Below are 27,287 nucleotides of genomic sequence, written 5' to 3'. Positions count from 1 at the left end.
CAACCCAAAACACTGACAATTTTCCTCCATAGGATGCTGCCTGACCCATTAAGTTCCTCCAGCGTTTTATGTGTTGAGGCTTACAGTTTTACCTCATCAGCCCGTAACTCCAGTCCCAAGAGTTCAACTGAACTTGGGTCGAAATCAGGTTTATTATCACTGACATATGCTGTAACATTTGTTGGTTTGCAGCAGCAGTACAGTGCAACACATAAAATAGACCATCAATTATAATAAGAAATATATAAATATATACCGAGTGGATTCTGGTTAATTGAGACAGCCACTTATTTGGGACAACATTTGGAGAACAACAATAGATTGTGAAAATAGCTGGATTCCCTTCACTTCTTCGGGACACCATGCAGATGAACTGGGACAGGAGACTGTAGCCGAACAGCTTCCAATTAGAGTCAGTCATGTGCATGTCATGTAGCAGTTCGACACGACACAGTGCTTAAGAGTGAATAGTTTTCAAATAGCATCACTTGTGTGTGTTTGTTTTCAGAAAGCAGTGATTCTTGTCACTGATTGTTGGCAAGTAATAAGCAGTCAGACAATTCAGAACTGCTTTGCTCTCTGAGGTCTCAAACATTCAATCTTAGAGATGCCAGAAACAGCCGGGAGTGAAAATAAAATAGTTTCACCACTTCAACAAGTTAGGAACTATGAAGAATTTGAAGGTATAGACAATTACCTGGAATGTTACAATGAAAATGAAGATTTGGGGGATGTAATCATCGTTAGCATTGTATGAAGGCAGTCCATTATCTGTATTAGGTGTCTATGCTGATTTTTTTGTTCATTTGCAGTCAATCAAACTAAAACATCATTGTACACAAAATGCTGGATGAACTCAGCAGGCCAGGTTTCATGGAAATAGTTAAAAAGGTATAAAAAAGACAAAGTAGCAATTAACTGAGTAACAAATTATGTATTTAAGTGAAATATAGAACAAATTAGGACACTATCAATGCTACTGTAGAACTATAAAACTGTGCATTAGTTCCTAATAGTTATCGATGGAGGAAATCATTCAGTGTGTGTTGCTGTGTTCTTTTGATTTTCTGTAAATGAAGAAAACCAGCTCAGACACTTAGTGTAGATAATGGACGGTCTTCAGACAATGCTATTGATGACTGCATCCTCCAAACATTCATTTTCATTGTAACATTCAACATGATTGTCAATACCTTCAAATTCTTCATAGCTATTAACTTGAAGTAGTGAAATAGTTTCATTTTAACTCTGAGCTGTTTCTGGCATCTCCAAGCCTGAATGCTTGAAAATGCACTGAGCAAAACAGTTTTGAATTGTCTTATTGTACATTTCTCAACAATTACCTGAGGCAAAATAATCACTACTTTTTGAACACACACATGTAGCTGACATTACTAAAAAAACTGACTGCTCTAAGCACAATGTAGTGTCTAACAGCCACACAAGTACACGCAAATAACATTAGTTAGAAACAGTTCAGCAACAGTTTCCTGTCCTAATTAAGTGGTATAATGTCTCAAATAAATGAAGGGAATCCTGGCTATTTTCTCGATTAGTTTTTGTTCTTTAAGGTTGTAAATCTGGTCAGCTCCATCTTGGGTACTAGCCTACAAAGTACCTAAAACATCTTCAGGGAGTGGTGTCTCAGAAAGGCAGCATCCATTATTAAGGACCCCCAGCACCCAGGGCATGCCCTTTTCTCACTGTTACCATCAGGTAGGGGATACAGAAGCCTGAAGGCACACACTCAGCGATTCAGGAACAGCTTCTTCCCCTCTGCCATCCAATTCCTGAATGGACTTTGAAGCTTTGGATACTACCTCACTTTTTTAAAAAAAATATACAGTATTTCTGTTTTTACACATTTTTAAAATAATCTTTTCAATACACCTAATCGATTTATTTATTTATTTATTATTATGTTTTATTTTATTTATTATTTTTTCTCTCTGGTAGATTATGCATTGCATTAAACTGCTGCTGCTAAGTTAATAAATTTCACGTCACATGCCGGTGATAATAAGCCTGATTCTGAGTTGACCCAAATAAGCAGCTGTGCCTATTAACCAATGGCCCAATTAACTGGAATCTACTGTGTATACATTATATACAATATATTCAGTAGGTGCAAAAAAAGTATTTATGAGTTCATTCTCTGTTCAGAAATCTGATGGCAGAGTGGAAGAAGCTGTGACTATGTGTTTTCAGGCTCCTGTACTTCTCTGATGGCAGTAATGACAAGAGGACATGTTCTGGGTGGGGGTCCTTAGTGATGGTGAAAACACCACCTTACCAGTGTTTTCTAAGCAGAACACATTGAGATGGGCAAAGTATCCAACTCAGCCAATGTGTACTTCTGCCAGACTAGAAACCCCTGCATCACCACCATAAGCACAGGAGAATCTGCATGAGGGTTTCAGCCTGAAACACCAATCGTTTATTCGTCTCCAAAGATGCTGCCTGACTTGCTGAGTTCCTCCAGTATTTTGTGTGTTACCATTTCACCTCAACATTTAAGATCGAAACACTTCCGAAACTTCCAAGAGATGCTCAATAGGCAACGTCAGAATGACTCTTCTCATTACCTGGCGTAGCTGGAAAATGCCACCCGTGGAAACATCCTTGGAGGGGATTACCTCCACAGGAACATAGTCTCCATTCTCATTCAGTTCCAAGATCTGGATCCACAGCTCGATCTTCCGCATCACCTCACTCCACCTGGTAATGATTATTACTTTATTTACAAAAACCTGCACTTAGTACCGTATTATACACAAAACATTGATGAACGAAACTACCCTCTCAGGTAGGTAATGAATAATGTTATTCATATAACTTATGAAGCTAGAGTCATTTAAACATTTTCTTCCAATTATTACATTAGAATTAACACACTTTTGTGTGATTGAACAAAAAAAAAATCAAATATTAGTCGGTGAAGTTCAATGTGAACAAGCTTACGCTGCTGCAGAATTGAGTTAGTACATTTACATCAATGCATTTTGAATAAATACATGGTCTACCTTTACTCGATATTTTATAACCCTATCAACATGCACTTAACCTTGTTCACTCATGGCTCAAAGTCATATGGTACGTTCCTTGAAACCGCTGGTCTTTGGAAAAAGTCTAACAGATAGTTTCTCATGGGATTAATGTACATGTTTAAACACAAATTTCTGGTCAGCCTGAGGAGGATGTATCATGCTAATAATGTGAAACAGAACGTTGTAGTAAAGGCTAATTAAATAGGGTAAACAAAAAAGACTGAGCAATCCCAACTGAACAAACCAATAATACATTGCTTTGCAAATTTATTTCAGGAAATATACACACTCTTGTCTAGATGAAGGACTTGAGGCATATTTTGATGCTGTATCACAGTAATACAAATCTCTGCTATATGTGTATAGATTTCTCTGGTGAAAGAAAATATAAATTTTAGGAAAGGCCTTCAGTGACCAATTGTTGAACAATAAAAGAATTCTCTGAAAAGAGGGTGAGGGAACATCAAAGCAATAAACAAAAGAGCACAAAGAGTTGTCAATGGTAGGTTAGATGGTAGTTCTTGTTGGTTTGCAGTATCACCTGTTTGTAGTTTTCTAATTTTAATGAAAATTTCAAATAAATGATAATCTAATGAAAATTGAAAGTTAAATCCTAAATAATCACCTATCCCGCAGTGATCGTGTTTTGGCTTGTATAATTCCCAAGTCCCATATGGAAGGGGTTTTACGAGGGTCACACGGTTTATGTCCGTAGACTTGGAATGCCAAAGCTCCTTCAGAGAGATATTCCAGCAGGTCCTCAGAAAGACTGAACGAGAATTCCTGATAAAATGCAACCAGATATAATTATCGGTGGATTTTAAAGCAATGTAACAACATCCAACAGAGTGGGCAGAATCCTTCTCACAGGGATAAACTTTCAACCGTCTGGTACAAAAGTTTGTTCATGAGCTTAGCAGTGGAGGAATTTAAACTGATTAGAGTCTGGCTTCAATAGTGATAACAAAACTGTAACTGCTGGAAACTGATTAGAAACACAAATTGCATACAGCACTATTTAAGTGTAACTGAAAGAGAAGAGTTTCTATTTCTGGGCTGCTTGATGTTTAATATACAGTTGCACAGAGAGGGCCAACTCATTTCCTCCAGATGTTCACTGCCTGCATTCTAGGTTGTTTGTCAATGTTTTGATACCAATCCTTTCTGCTGATACATGCCCCTCAAGGAAATAAGATCTCACACGAGACATCAAATGTATCACAGAACTTGTAAGAGCAAGAATGTAATGCTTATGCTTTATAAGGTACTGGTCTGATTGCACCCAGAGTATTGTAAGCAGTTTTGGATCCCTTATCTAAAAGGACACACTGGGCATTGGAGAGAGTCCACAGGAAGTTCACAAAATTTATTTTGGGAATGAAGGGGTTAATGTATGAGGAGCGTTTGATTGCTCTGGGCATGTAGTCGCTGAAGTTTAGATGATTGAGGGGCCATTTCATTGAAACCTATTGAATATTGAAAGGCCTATATAAAGTAGTTGTGTAGAGAATGTTTCCTATAATGGATGAGCTGAAGACCAGAGGGCACAGCCTCAGAACAGAGGAATGTCCATTTAGGACAGAGGTGTGGAGGAAGCTCTTTACCCAGAGGGTGGTGAATCTGTGCAATTCATTTTCACAGAGGCCAAGTCATTGGATATATTTAAAGTGGAGGTTTATAAATTCTTCAATAGTAAAGGCGTCAAAGGTCTATGTGCAATTACTTACACATTGTGTTTTATAGTTACACATTGTGCTTGATATTTTTTCAGTTGAGTTCTTTATGCTTATTGTGTTTTTTTAAGCTGCATTGGATTCGGAGTAACAATCATGCTGTTCTCTTTTACACTCTGGATTTGAAGAAAGTCAATAAATAATCTTGAATCTTAAATGACGTTCCAAGATTTAAGGTCTCACCTTACAGTGGTCAAAGACAACCATGCACTCTGGGTCTTTTCCAGCTGGAGTTAAAGAGGAAGGATCTACTTCTGGAGCAACAATGGTTGGTTCTGTTTCATCCCAGAAGGTGTATTGGCAGAAAACAAAGTTTGACAGGTGTCGAGGCAAGCCCGTAGCTTGGAGGATTTTTATCTGGTGAAGAAAAATACTTATGCAATCATATATACTTGGATCTTCACTTTCAGACATGTAATATTTAAAGATACAGCAACTACTCAGAGGTTGGTGTGAGTGTGAAATGAGCTGCCGGAGGAACACAGATCCAAAGCAACACACACAAAATGCTGGAGGAACACAGCAGGCCAGGCAGCATCCATGGAGGGGAATGAACAATGTTTCAGGCCGAGAGCCCTCATCAGGACTGGAAACGGAGAGGGAATAAGCCAGTATAAGGTGGTTGGGGAGGGAAAGGAGAACAAGCTAGAAGCTGGTGATAAGTGAGGCCAGGTATGGAAGAGGGTATGTGGGTGGGGAAGGGGGGGGATGTTTGGTGGAAAAGGTAAAGGGGTGAAGAAGGAAAAATTTGATAGAAGAGAAGAGTGGACCATGGGAGAAAGAAAAGGAGGAGGGTCACCAGAAGGATGTGTTAGGCAGGTGAAAAGAGAAAGGTTAACAGGGAGCCAGAATGGAGAATGTTAAAATAGAGAAAATGGGGGGAAGGAGGAGAGAAGAGAAGAAATGATTGGAAGTTGAAAGAAGTTAAACTTCATGCCATCAAGGTGGAAGCTACACAGCCAGAATACGAGGTAATGCTCCTCCAAACTGAGACTGGCCCCTGCATGGCAGTAAAAGCAGCTATGGACCAACATGTGGGAATGGGAATGGGAATGGGAAGAGTGATTATATGACTCCATGACTCAGTCAGTTCTGACAAGAGAACATGCGTGCAGTTCATCCAAACAGGCAAAATGCCTCTAAATCAGGAGATTTCTGAACTTGTTCAAAAGGGGAGGGACGGGTATCAGAAGAGGGCAGTGAGGAGAAACTCTTTCGGACAACTTAACATTACCTAATTGCCATTGTTGAAGAGGGTGGGGGGGAGGGAGCTGAAGCAATAAGAAATTGTTTGCACCATATCAATAGCCACATGTGCTCCTCATACTCCTGCCCGCCATTTACTTTATCAGATGTGAGTGCAACTCTTAGTGTAATCACTTAGCATAAAATGTCAGCTGTGGTATTAAGCTGTCAAATGGAAGCAGATCAATGATCAACTCCTCTCTGCCACTGAATGGCAAATACACTTGAAAAAAACTAAAAGTTTACCTGCTATGCAATCAATGCTCAAATTTAACTATTATTACTCTGCCTTCTTCACTACAACTCTAAGTAAAGTGTTTGCTTTCTGATGGACCATTGTTCTGGATTTAGACACCTCGCTCAACTTTCGTGGCTTTAATCAATAAATAATATAGGAATATATACAATAGAAGTTTTGTCAAAACATGAAAGTCTGCTTTCCAAAGAAGGGAATTAAATTACTAAAAGTATCTGTAACGTCATAAGATAATAAATGTCCCCAGTACTCCTTCACCCACAATACTGTTCTCAGTCAGTTTCAGACTGCAACGTCTCATAAAAAGTGATTTTCAGCAGGATACCCAGAGCAACACAAACAAAATGCTGGAGGAAATCAGCATGTCAGGCAGCATCTATAGAGAGGAATAAACAGTCAACGTTTCAGGCCAAGACCCTTCATCAGGACTGGAAAGGAAGGGGAAGGTGGGTGAAGGGAGGGGAAGGTGTACAAGTTGGCAGGTGATAAGACTCGTCTCCACCTGAAACGTTGACAGTTTATTCTCGTGACTTGCTGAGTTCCTCCAACATCGTGTACGTTGTGCCGGATTTCCAGCATCTGCAGAATCTCTTGTGTTTATGGAAAGCACCCACGCAGTGACACGTACTCTGCAGGTGAATTTTCGTGTCGATTCTCTTTCATGCGATTCACTCTCATTCCCATCGTCCAGTGTATCATCTCCACCAGCGATGCGATCATTGAAGTCACCACTTGTTCGCAACACCTCTACGTGCAAGCGTCCTGCAACCTTAGAAAAGAGGGGCAGATAACACAGCTCATCCAGTTGCTAAATAAACTCTGCACATTCAATGAAATGTACATGCAACTAACATTCAGGGTTCACTCACAAACCAAAAGCACAACTTTGAATGAACTTTCTCTATTTACTTATAGTTTATCAATACTGAGGTGGTACTCACCTGTGTTTAACAACACAATCTCACTCATAGCATCTGCAACTGTTAAGTTAGGGTTACTGAGTTGTGGGCATGTTGTGAAGTCGTCAGAAGCATGGTAACACTTATGGGTTGCCCCCAGCACATCCTCGGACTATTGGTCAATGATGCAAATAAAGCAATTCACTGCATGCTTCAATGAAGATGTGGCAAATCTTTGTGGCCATGCGATGTTGGCATCTGAAGCATGACGACACTGCTAGTCTTCCTGAGCACGTCTTTGTACTGTGTTGGTCACTGATATAAACAATGCATTTCACTGTACATCTGACAGATGAAGATAGTCTTAATTTCTGACAGATTCTGTAGAACAAATGAAGCTGCTACGTGTGACTTGAAGCAAAATTCCCTCTAAGGTGTGCGTGCACACTCACCTTTTGCTACTATCGCACAAAAGAATTTAAACTGTGCACAAAGGCTTGTCACCCTCTACCTCATTGGCATGTTAAGTATATTCCACGATCGTACACTATCACATTTCCTTTTCCGGTTTCTAATGTGGAGCTTCCAATGATTTGTCTGCAGATTGTAGAACTGGGTCATTTATACTGTCTTTACTGAAGAAATTATTCAGTGTGCACATGTTTTTGTCACTGGGGGAAAATTGCACAGTGCAAGATTTCTGCACTCACCGGTCTTTTCAAATTAGAGCAAACATTGACTTGAAGTGCAGCTAAAGTGTTTTAACCCAGTAATCTTCCTTGGGAATGAGTGGCAGCGTCACTTTCTATAGTGGCAATTAAAGCACATCTGTCAGTACACCCAGCAATGGTCATCTGTATAATGTGAAATCAGAACACTCATGCAGCAATGTGATACTCCAATCACATTGATAACAACCTTTCCTTAAAGACATCCAGTACCTCACAAGCAGGAATTTTGTAAATTTAACTTACACATATACCAATTACTAGATAAAAACAGGATTGGAGATAGCCTTTAACATTTCTGATTACAGACTCAGAGATTATTATGTAGGGAATGCTCCACACAATCAGTTATATTAAACAGAGATCAAAGCCATTCCTCCGTTAAATGCACACAAGGTTTAAAATGGAACAGTGCTCTAATTTTAAATAAAGCAACAGATCCACTGACATAAAGTGGCAATGAGATTCATGGCTAAAACCTAATGGAACACAATAAACCAGCTGCCATTTGAGCACTAGTCTGATGAATGACCTTTGTCTGAAATGCCAGCTTATCTTTTTAAGATACCAACAAACTTCTGCCTACACCTTGTTCTGAAGTACAGATGTACAGCCTCAAAGCTGGCCAAATGGCCCCCCTCCCTCAACATCAATAAATTTACCGAGAAAGAGGTGGGCCCTACACTTGAATAGAAATCCTGGTGGGCATAAGGTAGATTCAGGCAGTATCTACAAATTGACGATAGACAGAGACACGAGAGGGTGCAGATGCCAGAATTGGCAGCAAAAACAAACTACTGGAAGAACCCAGCAGATCAGAATCAGGTTTAATATCACCAGCATAGGTTGTGAAATTTGTTGTCTTTGCAGCAGCAACACAATGCAATACATATTAAAAGGAAAAAAACTGAATTACAGTAAATATATAAATAGAAGTAGTCCCTGAGTTATGAACGTCCGACTTACTGACAACTCGTACTTACAAACCAAGGAAGGAGAATGCCGTCCGCCATTTTAAGTCAGATTGTGACGCCATCCACCATCTTAAGTCGTTGCCATTGACACTGTGTTGACTGTTTAACTTTGTATTTGGCTTAAATTTTTCTTAGTAAGATTCACCCTGACCCTGCCCCCCTCCCCCCCCCCCCATTCCGGTCGGCTGGTGGCGCAGTGAGATCAGCGCTGGGCTCGAGAACGGAGGTTTCCGAGTTCAATCTACTGACAGACCGCTCCCGTGCCGGGTTGATGTCGATCCAGTGACTCCTGTACCATCCGTGCTGGGCTGATGTCGAGCTCGCAACTCGACCTCGTAAATAAAAAACACTGCCACCTCCAGTTTAAATTCCCATACAGAATATTGTGGAGGATCAAATACCCAAACCCAGCACAGCTCCCACTTGTCTCATTTAACCTGTCTCAGTACAGTGGTCCTTAAGACCCAGCGAACCTCGGGACTGCAGTGTTTCTGTTCCATTGATGGGAAGCAATCGCGATTGAAAATAAAGTGGAAATAATAAAGCGTTTGGAAAGAGGTGAAACGCCATTGGTCATTGGGAAAGCGTTAGGCTACAGTCAGTCAACAATCGGAACAATTTTAAAGGATAACGGATAAAGTGAGAATAACGGAGCATGTGAAAGGCCCTGCCCCGATGAAAGCTACAATTATTACTAAGCAACGCAGCGGTTTAATTATTGGAATACATACGTTTCTTATGTGTTTTATATGCATAGAAATGTAAAATATATACTATATATTAAGACAAATGTCTGACTAACTGACTCTAAATAATACCAGATATTCTTGTTCCGACTTATGTACAAATCCGACTTTAAAGATGGACTCAGGAACGGAACTCGTACGTAACCCGGGGACTGCCTGTATTATATAGTTAAATTAAATAAGTAGTGCAAAAATAGAAATAAAAAAAGTAGTGACATAGTGTTTGTGTTCATTCAGAAATCGGATGGCAGAGGGGAGAAGCTGTTCCTGAATCAGGGAGTGTGTTACCAGCATCTGGGGTTGGTGGGGGGGGGGGGGGGGGTGGGGGGAGGAAATATTAATGTTGAGGACTCGAGGGAAGATAGTCAGGACAGAGAATAGAGAGGGGGCGGGTGAGACAAGGGTCAGTGGATGATTGGTGGACTAAAGAGGAGATAAGGATGATAGGCAGATGGGGAAGTAGGAGCTGGTATATAACAATCACTGCAATTCAAATCACTGCTGTTCTAATGGACTTGATATTTGAGATACTTTATTAATCCCAAAGGAAATTACAGTGTCACTTTACAAGTACACAGATATAAATAATAGAAGTAGAAAGAATTAAAAATAAGTTATCACAAACAGTCTTACCAGCAGGGGGTCATCACATCCCTGGCTACAGGTTGACTCATTACAGAGCCTAATGGCCGAGGTCATTTAGCACTCTTCGGAGCAGCGCAGTTGTCTTAGTTTACAGTATTACTAAAAGTGTTCCTCTGTCCAGCCAAATTGGCATGCAGAGGGTGAAAAACTAGACCTCAAGCCAGTTATTTATCATATATACATCGAAACATCCAGTGAAATATATTGTTTGTGTTAACCAACACAACCCAAGGATGTGGTGGGGGCAACCCTGCTGTGTCACCAAACATTCTGGCACCAACGTAGCATGCCCACGACTGTTCAGCAGAACAACCCATAGTCGACATAATACAAGCAACAACAAGCACAGCAAAGCATAGCTGGACATTATACTCCGCTCGGTTTCTAAAATGATGCAGTAAACAGTGCATTTTACATCATTCAAAGGGGTGTAAATACATAAATATCACTAACTTGGATATATATTATTACCACTGCTGATCCATCATCTCAGCCAGGTACATGGGAAATGAACTTGGGTCATAAACTATTACCTGGGATGAAAAAACTAATTACTTAACATACAAATTGGAGAAGAGGGATCTCAAAACTTGAAATCTATTTTTTGGGAATGTCTCATTGTAATTTTTAAATGGTCAAGGTGTAATGTATACTCTATCACCACTATTGGTAGAATATCAGATGGTGACGAGGTGGTGTACAGGACTGAGGAAGATTGGCTGGTTGAATGGAGCCGTGTTTAACATCTGTAAGATCAAGGAATTATAGCCCGGTATGGGATCACCAATGCCTTTGAGTGGAAAATCCTACAAAAGGTAGTGGACTCGGCCCAGTACATCAGGGGTAAAACCCTCCCAACCACCAACTGTCACCACCCAGGACTTGCTCTTTTCTCACTGCTGCCATCAGGTAGAAAGTACAGGTACAGGAGCCTCAGGATTCACACCTCCAGGCCCAAGAACAGTTACTACTCTTAAACCATCAGCTCTTGAACAAAAAGTGATAATTACACTCATTATCGCTATTTATTTCTATGGGTATTTTCACAGTTTGCTGTTCATTGATCCCAATGCAGCTATTAGATTTGCTAAGTATGTCCGCAGAAAGAGAATCTCAAGGTTGTATGTGGTGACATGTATGTACTCTGATAATAAATTTCACTTTGAACTTGAACACTTTGAATTGATTGTGGACTTCAGGAAGGGGAGGTTGGAAGCACACACACCAGTCCTTATTGATCACTGGTTCCTAAGGGTTCTTTTATCTTAAGCTCCCTAATTACCTCCGGTTCATTACATAACACCCAATCCAGTATAACTGATCCCCTAGTAGGCTCAACGACAAATTGTTCAAAAAAGCCATCTCATAGGCATTCAACAAATTCACTCTCTTGAGATCCATTACCAGCCTTATTTTCCCTATCGACCTTCATGCAAAAATCTCCTTTGACTACCATAACACTGCCCTTTTGGCTCTCCTTTTCTATTTCATATTAAAATAAAAACCTACAGCACAACACAGTCCCTTCAGCCCGTAATGCTGTGCCCCGAACATGTACTTCCTGTTGCAACCTGTGGTCCACCTCCCAGCCATCAGGTTCCTTTTACCCTTGCAGTTTCTTAACTCAACCCACAAGGATTTAGCATTTTCCTATCCTATGTCACATATTTCTACAGATTTGATGCCATTCTTTACCAGCAGTACCACACCACCCCTCTGCTTATCTTCCTATCCCTCCGATAAAATGAGTAACCTTGGACATTTAGCTCCCAACTACAATCATCCTTCAGTCACAATTCAGTGATGGCCACAAGATCATCCACCTTATTTCTTATACTACGCACATTCAGATACAACACCTTGAGTACGGTATTTGTTGTCATTTCGGACTCTGCATCCTTAACGATTTGATGCACCAGCTTCTCAGCCATGCATTTATCTGCCAAATCATCCTGTTTCTACCCTCACTGGTGTGTGGCACAGACAGCAATCCAGAAATTACTATCCTGGAGGTCCTGTTTTAGTTTTCTACCTAGCTCTCTAAATTCTCTTCTCAGAAACTCATTGTTTTTCCTTCCTATGTCATTGTTACCAATATATACCAAGACTTCTGGCTGCTTCCCTGCCTCTCCAAGATGTTATGTACACAACCTGAGACATCACTGACGCTGGCACCTTGGAAGCAACATACCATCCAGGTGTCCCGCTCACATCCACAGAATCTCCTGTCTGTTCCCCTTACTATCAAATCCCCTATCACTACCGCTCCCTTCCTCCTCTCTTTCCCTTCTGCACCACAGACCCATGGTCAGTGCCTGTAACCCAGTCACTGTGGCATTCTCCTGGGAGGTCATCCCCCACAAAAGTATCCAAAGTGGTATACTTGTTTTTTGAGGGGAATGGCCGCAGGGGTGCTCTGCTCAAACTGCCTATTTCCATTTCTCCTGTCACCCAGCTACTCATTCCAAGCAGTCTAACCATAAACAAAAAACAAATCATTCTGAAGAATGTGTTGTCTAGTGTGATTAATGTTAGCTGTAAAAAGATATTAGATATGCTTTAGATATAAGAGGAAGCTGGACAAACCTGGGTTGCAATCTAGAGATTGTCAAAGGCCTAACAGAAGAATATAAAATGATGTGGACACAATTAGGATAGACAATCAGTCTTTTCCCATGGCAGAAGTGTCAAACATTCCAGGGCTTTGGTTGACAGTGAACGGGGGAAAGTTTAAAAGAGATTTAAGAAGTAAGGTTTTGATTACACAGTTTGGTAGGTGCTTGGAACACAATTCCAGGAGAGGAGGTAGAAGCAGACATGACAGCAACATTTAAGAGGCATTTAGACAGGAACCGAAATACATAGGGAACAGAGAGATATGAGGCATGTGCAGGCAACGCGGTCAGCATGGATATGACGGAGTTCCCATGTTCTGGGAAATCAGAGCATTTCAACACATCACATCTGTCAGTCTCCCATTCACAATGCAAATCTCAACAAGGTGGAATCCGTACAGAAATTAGATTTGCAATAAGGACATACTGACATCACCTACCTCCCCCTTCTGATTGATGATGGGTACTGCATACTGTAATTTCACGTCGTAGAACAGCAACTCCAAGAAAACATTTGCAACTCCAATCAAACTGTGGTTCTCCTGTTCATCAAAGAATGGGTCGGCGCGCTTAAAGTAGGATCTCATCATCTGTAAACACACAATCAATTCAGTCAACCAGCAGCCCATGAAACAGCTAAACAATCAAAGACTGGCCTGCTGAGTTCTGCCAACATTTTGTGTTTTTAAACAGTCAAAGACTGTTCTTGTACTGTTAAATCAATTTTTTTTTACAAAAGAGAATGGTAGATTATCAAAGTTAAGAATAGACATTAAAATCACTTTCCTTTTAAAGAGTTAGGAGACTCTTTGTTTATGAGAATGTTTAACATACAGACCATCAAACTTTCAACTCCACATGATGCTAATCAAAGTTTGGGAAATTCTGGACATCCATATAAACTGACAGTGTAAATTATTCCTTTCACAAATATGTTGAAGTTCAAGCTCATTGCCATTCAACCGTGCACATGTATATAGATAAATGAAACTTTGTTCTTCTGCAGCTACGGTGCAAAACACAGTACATATAGCCACACACAGCACATATAGTTCTGATCCCACATGTACAGTCACAAAATAATATTAACACAAGTCCCTGAGTGACCTGGCCTGAGCACTGACAGGTTGACATAAAGTGCGAGGTGCACAATTGTGTGAGACAGTATAATGTTACTGACATTGTTAAAGTAAAACAAACAATCATATAATTATGTGACACAGCAGCAATAAAAGATGAGAAGTGACCAGTGCAGGATGAGAGTGAGTCGGGGAGATGGGGACAAATGTCAGCCAAGTTTCACACGGGATCTTTGAAAGAAGTGCAGCCTCAGAGCAAGAGAACTACAATTATACAGCACAGAAAAAGGCACATGGGCTCACAGTCTGCACAGATCAAGAGAACTACAGTCATAGAGCACAGAAACAGGCCCATGGGTTCAGAGTTTGCACAGATCATCAAGAGAACTATAGTCACACAGCACAGAAACAGGCCCATGGGTTCAGAGTCTGCACAGATTATCAAGAGAACTACAGCCACACAGCACAGAAACAGGCCCATGGGTTCAGAGTCTGCACAGATCATCAAGCACCTATTGACACCAATAGTGCAGCAACCCAGTTTTATTCTTATCCATCCCTATCAAATGCGCACTGCGCCCCAACACCAACAGATTGAAACATCAACTACGTAGATACCAGAATGCAAAAGACACTGCAGATTTTGGAAATCTAGAGCAACACACACACAAAATGCTGGAGGAACTCAGACGGTCAGGCAGCATCAATGAAGCCAATGTTTTGGGTAGAGACTTTTCATCAGGACTCAAGAATGCAAGGTTTTTCCACAGAGTCTTGGATGGTATGTGAAACAACTTTTCACTGTGCTTTATTTGGCACACGTGACAATAATAAACCAATGATTTCTGCTGAACACTGGGCACACACTCTATCAGTGCCGGAATATGTGGCACCCATCACATCCTTAGGATCTGCTGGTTGTTAATGCAAACGACACATTTCACTGTACATTTCATTGTACATGTGAAAAATAAAGTCAATCTGATTCTAATATTGTTTACCTGCGCTGCACTTTTTTGGGTAGCTGTTACACATTATTCTGAATTGTTATTTTTTACCTCGACAATGGACTGTGAAATGATCTGATCTGTATGAACAGTATGCAAGACAAGCTTTTCACTCTGACTGGATACATATGATAATAACAAACCAATGTCAAACACCAATGATGTGAAATATAGAGAGGATATGCTAAAGAAACCTATTCTGATTTGTTTCATCCATTCATGGAACGTAATTGGTTTATTATTGTCACATGTACCAAATAAGGCATAGCGAAAAGCTGTTTTACATGCCATCTGTACAGATCAGTTCATTACATGATGCATCAATGTAGTCCAAGGGAAAAGCAGTAACAGAAAGTGCAGTGTGGGCAGACAGCAAGATGCAAGGTAAGGAGAAATTTTATCATTCGAAGAGGTCCGTTCAATAGAACAGAGATTAGCATTGCACAACTCTTTTGTTTCGACGACAAGGAGAGGCATTCACCAAGCTGGTAATTAGAATCCATCCCTTTTTACCACCAAGAAAGTGGTAGCCTTTTACGAGTCAGCTGTATTGACCGTAAGCCATAGGAGTAGAATTAGGCCATTTGGCACATCGAGTCTGCTCTGCCATTCCATCATGGCTGATTTATTAACTCTCTGAACCCCATTCTCCTGCCTTCTCCCATAACCTTTGACAGCCTGATTAACCAAGAACCTATCACCCTCCACTTTAAATATACCCAATGACTTGGCCTCCACAGCCATTTGTGGCAATTAATTCCACAGATTCACCAACATCTGGCTAAAGAAATTCCTCCTCATCTCTGTATAAAAGGACAAGCTTCCATCCTGGGGCTGTGCCCTCTGGTCCTAAACTCACCCACTAAAGGACACATTGTTCTGGGTCCAATTTGCACCAAAGTATGGCAGATTTCCAATCATACGTGCACCAGATGGACTTTTATGATGATCCAGTGGTTTCAAGGTCAATATAATACCAAGAATAACTTTCTGTTCTACTTTTAATTAACTGTAATTAAATTTTCTAAATTCAGCAGGGTCTGAATACATTTCTGATAATTAGTCCAGGTTTCTGGGTTACTATTCCATAAACACAGCCATTATGCCCTTGCAGAAAAAAATGCAGTCATTCTAATACAACTAGAAGAGTTAGATGGATGGATATGCAGTATCTTTTGAACACTGGGAAGCCCTACAAAAACTGAAGTCATACACTCAAGGAATTCTGCAGATGCTGGAATTCCAGAGCAACACGCACACAATGCTGGAAGAACTCAGCAAGTCAGGCAGCATCTGTGGAGGGGAATAAACCATCAACATTTTGGAGTGGGAGCTTCATCAGGACTGGAAAGGAAAGCGGTGATGGGGGGAGAGGAAGGAGTACAAGCTGGCAAGGGATAGGTGAGACCACGTGAGGGGGAAGGTAGGTGGTTGGTGAAGTGAAAATCTGAGTGCTAATAGGTGGAAGAGGTAAAGGGTTGAAGATAAAGGTATCGGATAGGAAAAGACAGTAGACTATGGAAGAAAGGGAAGGAGGCGAATATCAGAGCGAGAAGAGAGGGGGTGAAAAGGGAAACCAGCATGGGAAATGGAAAAAGAGTGAAGGGAGAAATTACCTGAGGTTAAGGAAATTGATGTTAATGCCAACAGATTGGAGTATACCCAGAGAGAACACAAGATGATGCTCTTCCAACCTAATGTGGCCTCATCAAGGCATTAGAGGAAGCCATGGTCAGACACGCCAGAGGGGAAATGGGAAGATGAATTGAAGTGAGTGGCCACTGCAAGATCCAGCCTTTTGTGGTGGGTGGATCCAAGGTGCCCAACAAAGTGCCCCCCACCCCAATCTATGTCAGTGTATTGCAGGCACCAGAAACAATAGGTGACCCCAGCAGACCCACGAAGTGTCACCTCATGGGGAAGGACTGTTTCAGACCCTGAATGGTGGTGAGGGAGACAGTGTAGTTTCAGGCGTAGGAACCTACAATACCCTCGTTTGGTTCTCTGCATTCCCACATTCCCAAGTATAACAAGTACAAATCTTCTACTTACGGGATTGTCCTCATCACAATCTTTCCATTCCTGGTAAAGCTCACGCATATCAATAAGTCGGTTTTCCAGCTTTTCCAGTGACCAAATCTGCTTCCCTTTGCCCTTCCGCCGTACCTGAATCGCTGGCTCACTGAGAACAGAGTCTCGCTGTTGGTGAAAGAAAACATGATTGCAAAAGCATAATAATAAAATGATGCATCTCTTGATGCAATTTAAGCATTTGCAGTAACCTCTACACTATCGTGCCATCTAACACCTTACAAAGTGTGACAACAGAAGTGAGATGAAAAATTGAAAAAGGCTTTAAAATCTTTCAACTTACTAAATACTGACTGAAATTCTATACAAAGGTATCCCATTAACCTCAATATGGAAATTACATCTGCCACAGTTCAAGACTGATCAAAATAAATCCTTTGTTGAGCGAACATGAATGTACCTTTGTCCTCCTACTTCCGCAATCAACTGATACCTGCATTTGATCCTGCAGGCAAAAAGCTGATCTCCCTTTCAAACTTGCTCAGCTGTGGTACCAAACCTGCCCTGATAACCATTGCTAAGCTGCTCACATCAAACCACTCATCATCTGGTATATTTACAAGCAATGCCCTCCCCACCACTGAGCATTGTCGCAGGAAAGCGGCATCCATCATCAAGGACTCCCACCACCCAGGACGTGCTCTCTTTTCATTGCTGCCATCAGAAGTACAGGATTCTCAGGACCAACACTACCAGGTTCAGGAACAGTAACTACCCCTCAACCATCAGGCTCTTGAACCAAAGAAGATAACTTTACTCAATTTCATTTGCTCCATCATTGAAATGTTCCCATTAACTATGGACTAACTTTCAAGAACTCTTCATTTCACGTTCCCCATATTTATTTATAGCAACAAATAATCACATTTATTATTTATTTCTTTTTGTATTTACACGTTGTTTTCTTTCAAAAGTTGGTTGAACACCCAAGTTGGTGTGGTCTTTCATTGATTCTATTATGGTTATTATTCAATTATGGATTTATTCAGTATGCCCACAAGAAAATGAATCTCAGGGTTGTAAATGGTGACATATATGTACTTTGATAATAAATTTATTTTGAATTTTGTTACCTTTCGGTTAGCATCAAGGTTGGATGCTGGAATCTGTAGAGTCACCTGATACTCTGTCTTCTTCTCCATCTCTTCAGCGATGTAATTTGCCTCACGGACATAAAGATTCGCTTTGGCAATCTGCTCCTGCAGTTTCATGAGACTGTGATTCAGCATTGCCTCCCTGCAGGAACAAAAAATAGTGGAACCAAATAAGCCACCTTTCTCTTCTCTTGAATCTGTCCTGCAGTTATGCAAAAGTATGAAGCAGCATATATTCTCTTCTCTTCACCTACCCATCATCTCCCTCTGATGCCCCTCTTTCTTAAATGGTCCACTTTCCTCTCTTATTGGATTACCTATTTTTCAGCCCTTTACCTCTTCCAACTAACTTCTCCCAGCTTCTTACTTTATCCCCTGTTCCCTACCAACCCACCTTTCCCCTCACCTGGTCTCCTGTGCTCCTTCCTCTCCCCCACCTCACTCTGGCTTCTTGCCCCTTTCTTTTCCAGTCTCAGCTCAATTTGACTCTTTATTCATTTCTATGAACATTGCATGATCTGTTGAGTTCCTTCAGCATTGTGTGTGTATTGTTCTGGATTTCTAGCATCTGCAGAGTCTCATGTGCTGATGACGTGCAGCCTCTTGTTTATCGACAAAGCTATGGCGCTTTTTCACTGGATGTGAATTAATGTGAAGGATGTGAATTAATGCAAAAATACAAAATATCCAGGTAATTTATGCTTCATCGTACCTTTGCATAGTTTCAGGATAGATTCCAGAGTAACCATAATCCATTCCAGAGGACAAATCAGCATAGTTATGAAAACACAATTCACCTCAAAGGCTTTACCCACCTTTCCTCAGTCCACTGACGGAGGCGCTGCTGAGTGCTGGGGGAACTGAAAGAAAGGCGCTCCATGCTACGGTAATGTTTCTCGGGGGACAAACGCCTACGTAACTGTTCCAGCTCCCGTTCATACATGAGGCGCTGTTGTTCCAGCGCAGAGCGTTTCTCCTCCTGGTGTTGCCGCTCCAGCCTCTGCAGCACTGACTGCATCGCATCTGTCAATACAATGAACTGTGCCATTATCCTTGTCTTGTATTGGTAACACACCAAGACATGCACTCAACCATCCATGCAAATTTCATCAACTTAGTGCACCGCATATAAAACTAAATTTAAACAATTAAGTGCTTCCTCCCTACCATTGTTCCCAAGAGCTTTCATCGTGACCTCCATCTGTGCAAACTCAAAGCTGTAATTATTCTCACTGGAGCCATCACTAGCACTGTCCCCATCTCCGTCCAGTTGCTCACTACTAGAGCTTTGCTTCATGGAGTTTTCCTGCCCCTCTTCTTCCTGCAATGGCTTCGGTTTTGGCAGATTTATTCTAAATAAGAAAATAAAGGTCAAGAAAATTTCTATGGTGAATTTTAGACACTCTTACTTGATTGTTGGATTGGCAGCTGATACTCATTACAAGATCATAAGACATAGGAGCAGAATTAGGAGAACCATGATACCCAAATGGCCACTGAGTCTGCTCTTCCGTTCCACCATGGCTGACTCTTGAGGTTTCAGTTCTACAAAAGTCAGGGTATCACAGTAATAAACATTTTCCAGAGCCAGCAACTCGGGTTCAATTCCTACCGCTGCCTCTAAGGAGTCTTGTATGTTCTCCTTGTCAGGTTCCCCCATGTGCTCTGGCTTCCTTCCACATTCCAAAGATGGACAGGTCAGTAAGTTGTGTGCATACTATGTTGGCACAGGAAGTGTGGAGACACCTGCAGGGCTGCCACCAGCACATCCTCGGACTGTGTTGGTCATTGATGCAAAAAAAACCAACACATTTCACTGCATGTTTCGATATATAAATAAAGTTAACCCTTAAATGGAAAACAGCTGTAATATTTCTCATTTACTGTTTGAAAATACACTATTTCTACGACTACCGCCCTCCCCCACGACTCTGAATTTCAGAGAATGCAGTTGAACAGGTACCATAATGACTTTTGAATCTCCGGTGAAGATGGTTAACCAGTATCTTTTGCAACAGACATTATAAGAGAGTCCGCCCAAGTTAGAAGTCATTGCTATTAATTAATGCAGAGGCTTAATGACAAAATTCACAAATACAGTGCCTAAAAATTAGCCTCCTGGAATGGCAGAATAGACTCAATGGGCTGACTTCTAATCCTAGGTCCTATATACATCAGGGGATCAGATGACCTACAGCAGCAGTATTTTCTGTGTTGCCTCTGCAAAATCTCCCAGGTCCAATGGAAGAGTGTAAACACCAAATATCAATAAACCTCACAAGACAAAATCCTAACATCAAGACTCTGATCATATTAAACCAACTTTGATGAGTTGACTCCTGGAATAAGCATCCCTACTTGGAGCTGTGTCATAGAAAACAACACCCAGCAACACAAATACGTTAAGATGTCTTCATCGTGACCCAAGATGACTCAAACTGGTGGAAAAACATGTGAAAAGGTACCAACCACAAACAGTACAAGGAGCACACAGTACTCCAATTCACCAGTAGATCCTGCAAAGGATTTGGTAGTGAAATGAGAACCCTTAAAATCCAGTGGAATCGAGACCTGAGAGGACCATCTCAGAAGTTTGCAAACATTTTTCAGAACTCCACTCATTTACAGAACATAGAACAGTACAGCAAAAGAACAGGCCCTTTGACCTCATGATATATTTACTTTACACAATGCCAAATTAAGCTAAATTTCAGAACTAAAGCAGCAAAATGGAGGGCTATGTAGGAGGGTAGGATTAGATAGACATTAGAGTAGATTAAAAGGCCGGCACAAAATACTATGTGAGCATTATACTCTGTTCTATATTTAAATTACTTTGCCTACACACGATCCATATTCATGAAAATCCACAGATCTACCTAAAAACTTGCCCCAGGCACTAGTACTCTGTGTGAAAAACCAGAGTTTTAAATTTATTCCCTCTCTCTTTACGTACATGATCTTAATTACATGATACCCTCACTCACCTTAAATCTATGACCTTGGGAGAAACAAGTCAGGCCACATACCCTAACTGGTAATTTTATAAACTTTTATCAGGTCTCCCCTTAGCCTCTGATGCACCAGAGAAAACAAACCGAATCTGATGAACATCTTACAGTTCATGGCCTCTAATCCAGGCAGTATGGTAATTTCGAAGAAGGGTCTCAGCCCAAAACACCGACTGTTTATCATTTCCACAGATGCTGCCTGTCCTGCTGATTTCCTCCAGCATTTTATGTGTGTTACTTAGCATTGCTTTGGCATCCTTTCCGAGGCTCTATATCTTTCTTGTAAGGAGGTAACCACAGTCCTTGAATCGCTTGAGTTGCTGCACAGAAAACTCCAGCTGTGCTGACTGATAAATTTGTACACGCCAATAAAACTGAATAAAACTAATGACTGTACTTCACTCTACGTTACCTGAAGAAGTGGTTGTTACCCCAGAGGATTCGATCACCGTGATGAAGCTGCGTAGGGCAGGTTAAAAGGGAGCCATTTACAAATGTTCTGGGGAGAGAAGTTAAATGTTACAATCAGCGGTACTGTGAAAACATTAAGTGGACAAATGCACTGGAAGGTACAAAGAAAGAGACCATAACCTTAGGCAATCAGAATGAACAAGAGAGAGAGAATGCAGAGAATGCTCCGCAAGGTAGTCACACCCACAGAAGACCTTACATCACAGAATACTACAGCACAGAATCAGAATCAGGTTTAATATCACTGGCAAATGTCACAAAATTTGTTGTCTTTGCAGCAGCAGTACAATACAATACATAATAACAGAGAAAAAACTAGGAATTATAGTATATATATTAAATAGTTAAATAACCAGTGCAAAAATATGTAGTGAGGTAGTGTTCATGGATTCAATGTCGACTCAGAAATTGGATGGCAGAGGGGAAGAAGCTCTTCCTGAATCATTGAGTGTGTGCCTTCAGGCTTGGGTGGCAGCAATGAGAACAGGGTATGTTCTGGGTGGTGGGGGTCCTTAATAATGGGTGCACCTTTTAAAGGCATCACTCCTTGACGATGTCCTGGAAACGATGGAGGATAATGCCCATGATGGATCTGACTAACTGGTATGTCTTTAGACTGTGGGAGGAAACTGGAACATCTGGAAGAAACCCACAATGTCACAGAGAGAATGTACAGGCAGTGATGGGAATTTAACTCAGGTCACTGGTACTGTAAAGCACCTTTATCTGTAACGGTGATGCGGGTTCAGGAGAAAAGGATGAGGTGACTGTGATTTCAGGGTTCAGCTCTACTGAAAGTGCATCACCTTCTAACATGACATTCTGCAGTCTTCACCACTGAACACTGAACATAAAAGAGTGCAGCAAAATGATATGCTGACCTTCTAACTTACTCAACTTTCAATCTAACCCTTCCCTCCCCTAATGTATCTGCCTCTACCACAACCCCTGGGAGTGTGTTCCATGCACTTCCCACTCTTTGCGTAAAAAAACTACCTTTAATATTTCCCCTATGCTTTATTCTAATTACCTTTAAGTTATGTCTTCTCATATTAGCTATTGCCACCCCTGGAATAAGGAGCTGTCTGTCCACTTCATCATCTTATACACCATTACCAAGTCTCCTCTCATCCCAAAGAGGAATACATCAAGCTCACTTCACAAGACATTGTCCCAAATCCCCAAGGCTTTAGGATGACTTAACCTCCCAAACCAAGTCTGTGAATTCTGAGTTGGCTGGTAACAGCTACACGGGATCTTTCAGAGGACGGACAGGATGGCTTGGTGGAACAGGAAGGTAATACAGAAGTGGTATGCTAAGTTTTTGCCGGCTTCCAAAGAGACACAAGGTTCTCAGTAGGTTCCCAGGTCTTCCTTCTCCATTTTGATGAGTCACAGGACCTGAATTCCCACAGGCCCCATTGGGTCTTGGTAAGGTGAATATGGAGAGGATAATTACTCATGTGGGAGTCAAGAATTAGGCATCACTGTTTAAAAGAGTCACCTACTTAAGGCAAAGATGAGCACTGAATTTAAAAAATTCTAATCAGCTGTTCTAATGATGTTTCACACATTTCCAATATTCAGTACTTTGTCTCCTTTTCCCAGTTTATCTTTCATTCACCAACTCCTCCCATTTTTAACACCTCTCCACATAACTCTGCCACATTTTCAAGAAGCACCACAAACATTTGTTATTTAGTTTCTTCTGATCTCCACCCATACCTCAGAATGTTCCTTCTTTCTCACACCTCTTTCCCTGCAACCCTGAACTAGTTTAACTTCTAACTTAACTGAGTTCTGGTGAAAGGTCATTGAGCTGAAATCTTAGCCATTTCTCTCTCCACAGCTACTGCTTGAGCAGGTCAGTAATATCACAGAGGACACAAATGTTCTCCCAAAGAGATGGTAAAACCAAAATGACTAACTTTCTTGGTTCCAAATCAATATTTTAATTTCAAGATGCAACAATTGCATAAACACCTCAGGATAGAAATAAAGTTTGGGCGAGTTCATTTTTAAAATCAATTATAGAAGATTATCGAGATTCCACCTGGTGTTTTGTTTTGGTGTGAGAATGACTCGTCTCTCTGGAGAGATATCAATGACACAATGTTCTGGAAGTATTCCCATTCCACACAGCTGTATGTCCTGCGAATCATCAGATCCAATCAGAGTGTGATTCTGTTGAACAAATAACAAAGTACAAATTAAGTCCTCTTGTCCAAGCATGGCTTTCAACAAATAGAAGACCTACAAGTTGCCAATGCAATGAGGTTTGATTACTTCAAGTAGTTGAAAAAATGCTAAAACTTCCATTTGGATCAATACATCAAGACAATATTTCAGGAGTACAGGCAAGGCCATGAGACTACCTAGTTAACTCCTTCAAAGAGCTGTACAACTGAAAATCTTCCTTCTGTGGTGTGAAATTTTAAACATACAAATCCTCCTGAATTAATATTTCATATTGGTCTTTATAATGTTCCAATTGCTCCCACTTGAATCAACATTACAGTGTGAGTGTAGAATAAGCTTTGAAATGAAGGTTTTAATTGTAACATTTATGAGAAGATGGTATGAGAGGTTTGGAAGGATAGGTCCTGGATGCAGGTAGATGAGGCGAGGCAGATAAGGGTGACATGGACTCAATGGACAGGTACATAGATATGAGAGGTTTGAAGAGATATGGTCCAGGTGTAGGAAGATGAGACAAGGCAGATCAGGGTGACAAGGACTGAATGGGCTGAAGGACCTGTTGTTGTGCTGTTGGATTCTATATTCTATGTTCAAGGCAGAATTATGGAAGGCAATGAGGTAAGATCGATTAGCTAGTTGAGTGGTGTTGTAACAACAACCTTGCACTTAATGTCAGCAAAACCACAGAACTGATTGTAGATGTCAGGAAGGTGAAGACAGGCAAACTCGCAGCAGTCCTTGCTGAAGGAACTGCAGTGAAAAGGATAGAAACATAGAAAATAGGTCCAGGAGTGGGCCATTCGGCCCTTCGAGCCTGCACCGCCATTCAGTATGATCATGGCTGATCATCCAACTCAAAACCCTGTACTTGCTTTCTCTCCATACCCCCTGATCCCTTTAGCTACAAGGGCCATATCTAACTTCCTCTTAAATATAGCCAATGAACTGGCCTCAACTGTTTCCTGTGGCAGAAAGTTCCACAGATTCACCACTCTCTGTGTGAAGAAGTTTTTCCTCATCTCGGTCCTAAACGGCTTCCCCTTTATCCTTAAACTGTGACCCCTCGTTCTGCACTTACCCAACATTGGAAACAATCTTCCTGCATCTAGCCTGTCCAATCCCTTTAGAATTTTATACGTTTCAATAAGATCCCCCCCCTCAATCTTCTAAATTCCAGTGACTATAAACCTAGTCGATCCAGTCTTTCTTCATATGAAAGTTCTGCCATCCCAGGAATCAATCTGGTGAACCTTCTTTGTACTCCCTCTCTGGCAAGAATGTCTTTCCTCAGATTAGGGGACCAAAACTGCACACAGTATTCTAGGTGCGGTCTCACCAAGGCCTTGTACAACTGCAGTAGAACTTCCCTGCTCCTGTACTCAAATCCTTTTGCTATAAATGCCAACATACCATTAGCCTTTTTCACCACCTGCTGTACCTGCATGCCCACCTTCAATGACTGACGTACAATGACACCCAGGTCTCATTGCATCTCCCCTTTTCCTAATCGGCCACCGTTCAGATAATAATCTGTTTTCCTGTTCTTGCAACCAAAGTGGATAACTTCACATTTATCCACATTAAATTGCATCTGTCATGAATTTGCCCACTCACCTCACCTATCCAAGTCACCTTGCATCCTCTTAGCATCCTCCTCACAGCTAACACCACCGCCCAGCTTTGCGTCATCCACAAACTTGGAGATGCTGCATTTAATTCCCTCGTCTAAATCATTAATATATATTGTAAACAACTGGGGTCCCAGCACTGAGCCTTGCGGTACCCCACTAGTCACTGCTTCCCATTCTGAAAAGGTCCCGCTTACTCCCACTCTTTGCTTCCTGTCTGCCAACCAACCAACCTGGATGACCAGCTTCAAGTTCCTGGACATCACCATCTCAGATAACCTGTCCTGGGACCAGCGCACAGGAGTAACCATGAAGAGGGTGCACCTGTGTCTCTACTTTCTTATGAGTTTTAAGGAGATTTGGCATGTCATTGAAGACTCTGAAAAACTTCTACAAATCTACAGTGGAAAGCTTTCTCACTGGTTGAATCACAGCAATGAAACTCCAGTGAACAGGAACACAAAATGTTTCAGCCAGCTCTATCATGGATATAGCACTGACTACCATTGAGGATGTCTACAACAGGCAATGTATCAGGAAAGCAGCGTCCAATATCAGGGACCCCCACCATCCATTCATGCCTTCCTCTCGAGGCAGGAGGTACAAGAGACTGAAGGACCACACCCCCAAGCTTCTTCCCTACTTCCATTAGGTTCTTGAATCAACCTGAATAACCCAAACACCAGCTTGCACTCTGCACTTTTCCCTCTTTCAATCTTGCACGAGTGCAACTTATTTTGCACTCTTGTACTCTAAGTTATGTATAAGTTTATGTTAATTTATCCTTGACTTGTACCATACTGCACTGCACATGTACTACAAAAAGGTACACTTTCAAGGCATTTAAACCCGGGTATGTACGCCCACAATTACAATGCACTTGAACAATGCAGTATTTCTGGAGGCGCAGTGACAAGAGACTCTCTGCACAAATTTCAAAGATTTAAAATGGGGGGGACTGTTAAAAAAAAATTAAAGGTGAGTAGAAAATCAAAATGAAGTGAAAAAAGGAATAAATATACAAAGTTTTATCCCTGTTTCGCTGCTATATTTTTCCCTAGTCATCTAGCACGTAGGAAAACAGAATTGTTCTTAACAGTCTTAAGAAATGTCAATTACAGTAATGTAGGGGAATTACAACTTTAAAGCACCAATTGTAAACAAGTAGACGATTCTAATCCAAAAGATAAATATTCCTAAATAGCTGCCCATGGTAAAACGCATCACGGTGTGGGAAGTTGTTATTAGTCCACGCTAGACAAGCGTTCTTGTTTTCAGAACATGAGCTGAGAGAAAGGGGTCAAATCTCAAATTACATGGTCAAATTACTAGAAAGTATGCAATCAAAGCTGCACTCAATGTGAAGTTCACTATGTCAAAAATACAAGACAGCAGAGAGCTATCAACATCCAAGAGCCACAAATGACAGTGTCCTATCATCAGCTCTCTATGAGTTCCAATATGAAAGCTGAAAATGCAGGAATATTCAAGTCAGACAACATCTATGAATAAAGAAACGGGTCTTTTTTTAAGATACAGTATGGTTACAGGCCCTTCCTGCCCAATGATGTCACACGCTCATCATTCCCTTGTGACCAATTAACCAGAGGAAACTCGTTGTGGTCACAGGGTAGTACAAACTCTTTCCTGGCAGTGGCAGGAATTGAACTCAGGTTGCTGGCACTGTAATGGAGTTATGCTAATTGTGCCACTCTTTGATTAGACTTAAGGTGCAGGCAAAGCAGAAAAGGATGAACAAAAGAAGAACAGTAATGAGGTAGAATACAGAAATGAAGTGACAGAAGAGATGAAGACCATC

The 27,287-nt window shown here is 41.2% G+C and overlaps 1 protein-coding gene across 2 annotated transcripts in view; it reads right to left on the bottom strand.

The window, feature by feature from the left end:
* LOC132403284 (kinesin-like protein KIF13B) overlaps positions 1-27,287 on the bottom strand; it is a 249,855-nt gene that overhangs the window by 58,069 nt on the left and 164,499 nt on the right. For both annotated transcript variants that reach the window (XM_059986723.1, XM_059986722.1), the window contains exons 14-24: positions 23,695-23,825; positions 21,583-21,669; positions 19,327-19,511; positions 18,975-19,182; positions 18,139-18,301; positions 17,027-17,173; positions 13,329-13,478; positions 6,910-7,050; positions 4,964-5,137; positions 3,673-3,830; positions 2,586-2,718 (exon numbers count right to left, since the gene is read on the bottom strand). In XM_059986723.1, the coding sequence (XP_059842706.1) occupies positions 2,586-2,718; positions 3,673-3,830; positions 4,964-5,137; positions 6,910-7,050; positions 13,329-13,478; positions 17,027-17,173; positions 18,139-18,301; positions 18,975-19,182; positions 19,327-19,511; positions 21,583-21,669; positions 23,695-23,825 (1,677 nt within the window). The remainder of the gene's footprint in view (positions 1-2,585; positions 2,719-3,672; positions 3,831-4,963; positions 5,138-6,909; positions 7,051-13,328; positions 13,479-17,026; positions 17,174-18,138; positions 18,302-18,974; positions 19,183-19,326; positions 19,512-21,582; positions 21,670-23,694; positions 23,826-27,287) is intronic.

The sequence above is a fragment of the Hypanus sabinus genome, chromosome 12, assembly GCF_030144855.1.
Source record: "Hypanus sabinus isolate sHypSab1 chromosome 12, sHypSab1.hap1, whole genome shotgun sequence".
Classification (NCBI taxonomy): Eukaryota; Metazoa; Chordata; class Chondrichthyes; order Myliobatiformes; family Dasyatidae; genus Hypanus; species Hypanus sabinus.
This window is presented reverse-complemented; position numbering and strand designations above follow the sequence as displayed.